This window comes from Pezoporus wallicus, unplaced genomic scaffold (assembly GCF_028554395.1).
Source record: "Pezoporus wallicus isolate ANWC-B61680 ecotype Strahan unplaced genomic scaffold, APGP_CSIRO_Pwel_v1 contig_7853, whole genome shotgun sequence".
Taxonomy (NCBI): domain Eukaryota; kingdom Metazoa; phylum Chordata; class Aves; order Psittaciformes; family Psittacidae; genus Pezoporus; species Pezoporus wallicus.
The window spans coordinates 815,947-825,673 of record NW_026641765.1 but is presented as its reverse complement, the minus strand read 5'-3'; the positions used below and the strand labels follow the sequence as shown (position 1 = coordinate 825,673).

The following is a 9,727-nucleotide window of genomic DNA, read 5'->3' as shown; positions in this document are numbered from 1 at the left end:
GGCGGCAGGGACCCCCCACGCATCACCGGCAGCTCCGGGCGTGGCGCCGGTACAACCTTGCCTGCCGTGGGGTACGGAGCGCGGCGTGCAGCCGCCAGCACCACCCGCCTCGCCCCTCTGCTGCTCCACGCTCCTCTGGGTCGAGGCGGGGGTCGCTGCTTAGGCGGCCCAGGGTTTGGATCAGGCGGACTCCGGGGCTGGAAGGTGGTGGTGGGGGTAACGTGCAGCCCAGTAAGCCCGTTCAGGAGGCGGCGGGGCGGGGCGGGCGCTCCGAAGGCGGAGCACTCTCTGTCGCCGAGAACCCGCCGTCGCCGCACTCTCCTTTCACGATCCGCGGCGGGTCAGCTTGGCACTGCCTGCTACGGCCCGGCCCCCCGCGCAGCCGCAGGGCGGGGCGCCGGCCGCCGCCGCGCATCCCCGGTACTCCCCACGTGCCTCCGCTGCCACAGCCGCCATGGGTGTGCTGCCGGTGCCGGCGGAGGTGCGCGCCATCCTGCTGGACATCGAGGGCACCACCACCCCCATCGCCTTCGTCCAGGTGAGACCCGGCGGCGCGGGAGGCAGCGGCCCTGGTTATTGTGGCCTTCACGGCCCCCCGTAGCGGGGAGAAGCCTCTCCGGGGGCTGTGGAAGGCAGGCCTGAGCTCACTACAGAGGCGTAAAACCGTGACACGTTTTCCGTGTTTTCTGAATAATGCTCGATGAGAAAATGCTTCTCGTTATACCCATCGCATGCCGCTTCTGGGGGCAGGGAAACAGGGGGCTGCTCCGTTTAGTAAATGGGGGGGGGGGGGAGGGGGTATATAGAGCAGTCAGAGTGCTCTCAGCCTCGTTTACAAAAAGCCCTAGAGCATCACTTGCTCTGATGGCTGGAGCTCAGCACCTCACCCGAGCTTGCAGAGAGCCTGAAGTACTGTGTGTTTATCCATCCGCTGCCTTTTCCCTTCAGAAACGTGGTACAGTCACATCCCTCTAGTGTCACCACAGATGGTGTGTCCTTCGTCCTGCATGCACGGGACCAGCACAGGGAGAGGGTAGCCAGGCATCAGGTGTACATGAGGAGGATTGTGCTCACAGTATGTGTGACTGGCTTCCTCTGCCTAGGAGGAGGCTTAAGACTATTGAAAATGCTGGATGAGGTGCAGAAGCCAGGGGGGTGGAAGCCCGCGAGACCAGCAGGAGGCATCAGGACAAACGCTGTAAACATGCAATTGAAATTCTCAGTTCTCCAACCGCTGCAGGTCCCTCCTCTCCAAGAGGCTTTGGTCCCCAACCAGGCTCGTCTGCTTCACAGGAGGGAGCAATTTGCTCGTATTTAAGACACTAAAGGACACTATCCCTGCGGCAGCCATAACCCTGTATTTCTCATGAGACATTACAGCTTTTGATGGATATTTTTTTGCTGGTAGTTCATGGAAGGTTCTTTTGACCCACATAATGCACAGAGGGGTGTAGGCTTTTGCCAGGTTTTCGAGGTGTTTGTGCTAACACTTTAACAGATGAACAACATGACCTACATCTTTCCTGTCCCATGTTCTTCCAGTGCTCTTGAAACTTCAGGTCTAGATGGCATTACAGCTGCCTCCTTCCCTCAGTATCTTTTAATTAAAAGTTTGAACAGCTCAGACATCTAATGGAGCCACAGGGTTGTTTACATATATCCGCTTTGAATCCATTTTGCTGTTGTGCAGATACATGCAATACGCCTGAGATGGTTTCCTACCCAAAGTCTTTCTGTTGCAGGAAGGCCAAATGAGTTATAGCTCTCAATAAAACTCAGTTTGCTGGGTATCTGAAGATGCTCAAAAGTTATTTCACTTGGATTTTCAGTTAACCTCCACAATTTCTATTTCCCTTTAAAAGTTCCACTGCTGGTTCTGCAGGCATTTTATTCCTTAAAGGATTGCATTTCATCCTTTCTTTAGTGTCAGAATTATTGAATATGCAAAGTAGGGAAATAGAATGAGCCAGTTGATGGATGGATTGAGAAAAGATAGCAGGAAGGAGAGTATTTGATGACCCCTAGTTTTCGCTTTTGCTGGGTCCCCTTTGGCAGAGAAAGGATTTCAGGGGAGAGATGTAATGTGATAAACAGCATCCCCTGGGATTTGCTGGATCTCGTGTAAAAGAGCAGACTGTGACTGAACTTTGTCTGCATGTTGCTTGAAATCCTGCGAGCACTCATTACAGTGTCCTACCTGCAGTTCTACTGATAGGGAAGATACAACCCTTCGTATACTGGTTGTAACATTGCTGTGAGCAGTTGCAAAGGTTTCGGGGGGGGGGGGGGTGGGGTGTCAGGGTGTGCTTGCTTATGGCTGTTCCTTCATCCCACCGAGCTGTGTTGAGGCAGCCACAGCTGGGGGTGGCTATCACTGAGGAGCCCTCTGCAATTTAAGAAGTAGTTTTAAAGCAACTAAGCTCAAGTGAAGAAAATGAGGGAGTAACTGGGGGTATTGCAGGGCTGTGGTCATTTTCTAGGCATTTAAGAGATTTTTCCTTTCTCCTAAATTTACATTAGTTTTTAAATATACAACATGGAAAACACAGCATTAGAGTAATAGAAAATCCTGCAGTTCTGCCACCACATGACGCTCTCAGGACCACCATTTTCTTAATTCAGTAACAAGTGAAAGCTGACATACAGTGAGGAGAAAGACATCCCTGATCATTTTCTGTGGAGAGGTGAGCTCAGGTTAGTTTCTTCCCACCTCCTGCCCATTCCAGACTTCTCAGTTAGGAAAAGCTCGGTTCTGTACTCAAAGGAAGGAGCTCCCAGCCCCTCCCCTTGTCCTGAGGCTCTTCCCACACCAAGAGATGCTATCGTGGCTTCTCAGTTGTGAAACACTACTAATGAGAGCAATTTGTAGTTATTTCTGGGTGCTCTGGGGATCTCCAGGAAGGTCTGTAATTCTCCTGTGGCACTTTTTCCCTAACCCCATTTCATTTCATTTACAATAGTGTCCTATGGAGCTCAGTGTCACTAGTCTAGATTTTTCCTTTGGAAAAGGTCCTCTAACCCTTGTGAGAAGTTGAGACATGTTTTCAGAACAACCTTTGCTAGGACAAGTGCCCCATTAAAAGTACTGTAATATAAGTTACAGAGAATACACACAGCCAGCCTTGTACTCCTCAGCTGATGGGAGCTTGGGAGTCGTGTCTGCCTATTTAAGTCATGTTTTTGGCAACCCCGGGAAAAGTTGTCACCCACCTTTCCATTCCGGGATGTAAAAGCTACAGCTGCATAAGTATTTGTGCAAGAAATCCACCTGCACTAATCTTTGCTTAAGGCTGGCTCTTGCCTGCAGTGAGCAGACACCCTTGGCTGGCAGCTTCACAAGCTGTAGTACTGTAGTGGAAGCTCATGCAGGGAAAAGTAACCATACACACCAGCATGTGCAAGCAGTTGCCTCAAAAGCAAGTCATCCTTACCTTTGCCAGGTTAAAGGCGCTGCCTGTTTTTCTTGTGTGCTGCCAGGAGACCTTGTTCCCTTACATCAAGGACAACGTGAAGGAGTATCTGCGTGCTCACTGGGAGGAGGAGGAGTGCCAGCGGGACGTCGGACTTCTGAGGAAACAGGTCCAGTAACAGCTGTTCTGTGTCTTTCTGGGGCTTCACAGCATGCCTCAGAGTTCAGGTCACTCAGACTCCCCCAGTCACGCAACAGGAGTCTGGGGTTGTGCTTAGGGAAGGGCTGGTGCTTGGTAGGCAGCAGCTCAGATGCCTGCCTTGGTCTTCACAGCCCCTGAGAGTGGGAGTCAAACCAGGGCTTTTCAGCTGTGTGTCTGCACTGTGCTCTTCTCTTGCTGAATTTGCTGCCTGTGGCTTTCAGATGCCTGGTTAAGAAGCAGCAGGGAGGGATGGCAGAGTACTTGTCCTGCACAGGACAACATATCCTGCCTCTGTACAGGGACATGGCATCAATTTGAGATCAGGGGCTGTCTGAAGCCAACAGATAGGTTTGCTTCTTTGCCTTAATTTCAGTAATCAAATACTTAAGCAAGTATAATTCTCATTATTATTTGCAGAAATACAGCTACAGTAGTGCTAATTGTTGGGCTTGGAAAGTACAGTCCAAGAAAGTATTTCTAGACATTATGGAAGTCTGAGTTTCCCATTGAGAGAAGCATTCAAACAGTGTTGTCACCCTTCATGTGAAGAGCAGTTCAAGCCGTGTCCTGCAATACCCCTTTCCTGAACTGAGATGATGAGACTGCTCCATCTCTTCCCTCACCTCTTTTTATCATGGATTATTTCCAGGCTCAGGAGGATTCTAGCTTGGATGGAGCCGTGCCAATCCCTTTGGAGAGCGGAAGTGGGGAAGAGGAGCTGGAGCGGGTCATCCAGGCAGTCGTAGACAACGTGCACTGGCAGATGTCTATGGACAGGAAGACCACGGCACTGAAGCAGCTTCAGGGGCACATGTGGAGGGCAGCCTATGCAACTGGGCTTGTCAAAGGAGAGTAAGTAACTGTGTGATCTTTTCCCTGGGGCAGGAATGGGGTGCATCTGTGCTAGATGTCTGTTAACAGAATTACCACCTCAGTGGAGAAGCCAACACATTTGACACTTCACTTCAAACTTGATCATGCAATGAACACTAATCCATTCTTTGGATCTTAGGCAACCAAAAGCTTGGAGTAATCCTGGGACTGACCAAGTTGTCTCAGTCCCTACTGGAAAGATTACAAGTGGGTGAGAACGTTTCTCCTTAAGGAATAAATGGCAGGTACATGCTGGAGAACAGCCAATTCTCCAGCCACCTGGGCAGTGTCTGTAAAGGAGATAGGGCCTCAGAAGGTAATGAGGGCATGACATGGGCGATTCTGCTTCCACAACCACCAGAATATTACTCTGGGACAACTATCTTCTGCATTAGGAATTCAGAAAATGTCTCAATATTTCTATACAGAGATCTCTTGGTAAAGCAGGAGAATGAGGCGCAAGCATGACCTTCTTGCAGTTCTCTGTATTGCATGTGATATTCCTGAATTACACTCACATTTTGGAACAAGCCTAAAAAAGCCAGGGTTGCAGGGTTGGGTCCCGTTGTTATTTCCTCCTGCTTTGTCTTTTACCTGTGTGTTTCCTGCCTTTCCACTTCTGTTTATCTTCAGGCTTCTCTTTATGTTTCAGCCACATCACAAGGGTGCATAAGTAGGGACAACTGGAGTTAAGCCTTTCTTATTTAGGTTGAGAGATGCTTGGTTAAACTATCCATTTCAAGTTCCTAAGGAAGTAAACCAAACTCTGAAGTTCACAAAGTGTTTTGCCAAAGGAAGAATGAGGAAGAAGAAAAAGCTCACAGAAAATGTAAACATCCATGAGAAAAAGCAACAAAACCCAAAAGCAAGTCGAGAGGAACAGCCATCCTGTTGGGTGGCTTTTAAACAGCAGGGCTAATTGTCTTACAGTGGCCCAAAAACTGTGGAACTAGCCTTGCTGCTTGGCAGCATCCAAGCAGTGAGATCTTTAAAATCACCTTCTTGCTCAACTGTAGCTGGCACATCAGTGTCTGAAATCCAGATGCTCAACTCAGCATATGAAGACATGAGGGTGGATGGGAGTTTTTGCAGGTGTTGTACAACACATAGTTTCAGCTGACACCAGAGACATTTGATAAATAACTATGAAAAAAATGAACTTTTTTTTAATACATAACATAACAAGGCTCTGAGCAGATGGCCAAGAAACTGAGGATGAAGAAAGGGCCAGCTGATTGCTACAGGTCTGCAAAACTCATTCCTTTTGCATCTAATGGGAGCCCTCCTTCAGGTGCTCAGATCCTCTTTTTAAGGCAGTAAAGTGTCCCCAAGTAGCCACATGGAGCTGTGCAATGCAGGTAGAAAGGCTGCCATTCGGACTGGGGTGAAAATGGTTCCCTGGGTATCATGTCTCCTCCAGCTCCTCTCCTCATCCTTCTGCCATATCAAACTCAAACCCCCTCCCTACCATTCCAAGGCTGTTTGTGGCCTTTCCCTATCAAACATCAAGTGTTTTACTGAGGGACTTACTGTCAGCCTCACTTTGTCCTTCTTGAGCATCCTCAAGCTTTCACTTTCTCCCAGTACATGTGTCATCTTGTAAATGTCTTTTGCATGCAAAGAGCTTTTACATACTATAAGTGCAGCACTGGAGAGGCCTCATGGTATAAATGAGAAGGGTACGAGGAAACAGACAGATATGTCCATTAGCATTTACACAACAGTTACCTTGGCTTTGGTTGTCCTTCCCTCTGCTTTGCTCCCAACTGCTGGGCTTGTCTTTGGGCAGCTATTACCCACGAGTTAGACAGAGCTCATGTTTTTGAGACTCATCAGCCCATTGCTACACTTGTATCTTGCTTCCCCAGCACACTGCAAGGCTGGAAGAATAAGGGGAAGGATGCTGCTGCCTAGTGAACAGGAGCTTTTTCGCCTTTTACAGTGCAGTTAAGGCAGGGATCTGGCCTAGTACTGTACAACCTGACTGAGCTGCTGAATAGAATAGCTCTGTTCTCAGTCCCTTAGGGGGATATTCCTTTCCCAAGCTGTTGTTTGCATTCAAACAGTTCATGCAGTGCCACTCAGTTTAGCTTCTCCGCTGCAACCTTCTCTCAGCTCCTCCCTATGCATGGACAGAGCCTGAATCTGTGGGTTATGTTTGTCCCATATGGATGCAGCTTATGGCCACAGTTCTTACCAACAGGAAGCCTTTGTAGCTTGCAAGCAGGTGGGGCTCAAGATACAAGAGCCTGTTTTCTCTGTCTCCCCCCTTATTCCTCCCTTGCAGAGAAAAGCAGTGGGATACCGTTTTCCCCAACCTTTACTCCCCTCTATAAATTGAAGGGGCTGGAGAAGCTTCTGCCAAATGTCTGAAATGGCTCATCAGAGCTGCTGTCTGCATAACAGTCAATGAGCTGCTCAGTTGGCTGGAGCTAAGACTATTTCACCTGCTGCTTGAAATACACTCCCCAGCTGCAGGAGTCTTGAGCAGGTTGAGAATGAAGTCCCTTTACAAACTAACAGGACATTTATCAGGGCAACTGGATAAAGGTATCCCTCTGGGTACCTCTGGGTTTACCCTTACCTCCTGCCCTGTTTTGCTCCAGGATCTTCGAGGATGTGGTTCCAGCTATCCGGAAGTGGCGGGAAGCTGGGATGAAGGTCTATATCTACTCCTCGGGCAGCATTGAAGCCCAGAAGCTTCTGTTTGGCTATTCTACAGAAGGTGATATTCTAGAGGTAGATAACTTTATCACCTTCCTTACAGCTTCTCCCTCTGCAGAGCACTTCCCTTGCTGTAACACTGCATGGATAACTTCCTGCTACAGGAAGGTGGGGCAGTGGGTTTGACCTGCAGTTCAGCCATCACCCCCTCTTACTGTGGTTGAAAGGAAACGGGATGTCTCACTCAGGAGTGAGGTTTAGCCCTGCTCTTCAGGTGGCACTCAGCAAGTGCCTTTGCTTTTCTCTCTTTCAGCTCTTTGATGGCCACTTTGATACCAAAATAGGCCCCAAGGTAGAAAGTGAGAGCTACAGAAGAATTGCTGCCAGTATTGGGTGCGCCACCAACAATATCCTCTTCCTGACGGATGTCCCTCGAGGTAGGTGTCGTGACAGTCCTACTGTCCTCCAGACTTGTCAGAAGCTCCCCAGAAGTGCTGCAGACCACCTTGCTTCAGTGGCATCCCCATAGCTGCTGCCATGCTCCTTCTTTACACATCCAGGCTCTCGCACAGCAGTGGGGTATCTGTGAGCAGTGCTGCACTGTGATAAAATAGGTCAAGCAGAAAACCTGCCCTTGCACCAGCAAGCAAGGAGTCAGTGTTAAAGCAGAGCATTTGCTGAAGCAGTTGGCGTGCCCCACTTACAAACAGGGTCAGTGGTTTTCATGACCTGTACTCTAGGGAACAGTCTGCTATGTGGCACACATGGTGCCTGGTTCTTAGTGCCATTTACCATTAGGTTGTGTTCTGCATCAGGAAGACATTGTTCCTGGTCAGCAGGACTTGACCCCTGGAAAACAAAGCTCAGGAACCTAATTTAAGTTCCTACCTTGGCTGGAAAGATCTTTCTGGCACAGATGGCACTGGGTTGCGATCTCAGTCTAAGCCAGCTCCACCCCCAGGAGTTAGCCCTTATCTCCTCCCCAGCCTCCAGCAGAGCTGGAGGGAGCTGCAGTTATCTCCCTTTCCCTATATTGTCCTCCTGTGGCCTCTTGCTGTGCTCAGGGACTGAAGGAGGCTTGTGAAAAGTGGCCCCCAGCAGGGATGGGGTGAGGTTGTTGGGACTCACTAATGCCATGGCCTAGCTTCTTCATGACGGCAGCTGAGCTGCTGGTGTGTGCTGCCTGCACGGTGCCTTGGACAGCCATGAGCTGCCATCACAAGGCAGCCAGCTCCTGTCCACTGACATTACACAGCAGCTACAGTTGTCACAGCAGGTCAGCTGGGAGCTGGTTCTTCTCTACAGCCCTGCAGCGCAAATGCTGCTTTCTCAGTCTCAGCCTTTAAAAGCACTTCAGTATTTTGGGGCATCTTCAAACCATGACGACCTTCAGGTGGAAAGCTCAGTAAACACATCTCATCACTCTCCCCACCTCTGTTTCAGAAGCCAACGCAGCCGAGGAAGCGGATACTCACGTAGCTGTGGTGATCAGACCAGGCAATGCAGGACTGACAGACGATGAGAAATCCTATTACAGCCTTATCTCGTCTTTCACTGAACTTTTCCTGCCTTCCTCCACTTAGGGGAAGTGGTGCATGCACAAAAGACTCTGATTCACCTGAATTGTCCTTGTGTAATGTTAGGTAATTTTGTCCATAATCAGAATTTAAAGCCAAACCCACATCGTGTCTTGGACCCACGACTAGTGCAGGCAGGTATGGATGGAGAGTATGGTGTGGGGTCCTTTGTGCCGCAGGACGGAGGCCTGCAGCAGCCAGCTGGAGCTGGGAACAGGGTGAGGAGCAGCACCATGAATCCTGCTGTTCCTCCCTTTTCCCAGTTAGTTTAGGGGATGCTTTCTTCAGACTCGCCCATTTAAGTCTGGTGCTGAGATGCTCCAGGCAAAGCTGTGTCATTTGTAGAAGCAGTCTGCAAAGAAGGCGTTATGTCCCTTTGTTCTGGAGTGACCTCTAGGGACCATGCGGGCATAGGAGCTTTTCCCTGCAGACAGGGCTGATGGCTAAGGGAGAGCTTTCAAAGGCGGGTGAGGATGCCAAAGGAAAATGCCAGCTGTGGGCTATAGTACAGCAGGTTTGGACTGCTACAGAAAAAGCTAGCCCTTGCTGCAGCCAAGTTCAGACCAGTCTTGCCTATATCCAGAGCAAGTGTAGGTACAAAACAGGAGTTCATAGAGCTGTGCAGCCAGCCTACAAGAATGAAATAGAGTATGTATAAATACAGCTTTAAAAATTCAATTCTGGATCCACCTCACTGCTGCCTCATGGTGCTGGGATATGGGATCCTACTGGCTGCTTGACCATGTTTCTGAAGTATCTCCCTTAGCATTAACTTGTGGTGCTCCTTCTCAGTAGCAAACATCACCCTGTCACATGTTCATAGCACTGGTCAGCTGTGAGCAAACCTTGAAAAACAGCTGCTCCTGAGGGGGACATTCTGCTGTGTTTGATGAGAATGAAAACCCTGACATTTTTATCCACCCCATCAAAATTGTGCCAATTTATATCAGATGGTTATGGAGCTTTCCTAATTCAGAAATAAAACCCATTTATTTGCTTTTG

General features: G+C 49.3%; 1 protein-coding gene across 1 annotated transcript; it reads left to right on the top strand.

Moving 5' to 3' along the window:
- The first annotated feature begins 330 nt into the window (after positions 1-330).
- ENOPH1 (enolase-phosphatase 1) lies at positions 331-9,079 on the top strand. The gene is made up of 6 exons (XM_057425268.1): positions 331-538; positions 3,478-3,579; positions 4,261-4,463; positions 7,091-7,223; positions 7,462-7,585; positions 8,592-9,079. Exons 1-6 carry the CDS (start codon positions 455-457, stop codon positions 8,729-8,731), a joined length of 786 nt encoding a protein of 261 aa, XP_057281251.1. The 5' UTR covers positions 331-454; the 3' UTR covers positions 8,732-9,079.
- The last annotated feature ends 648 nt before the right edge of the window (positions 9,080-9,727 follow it).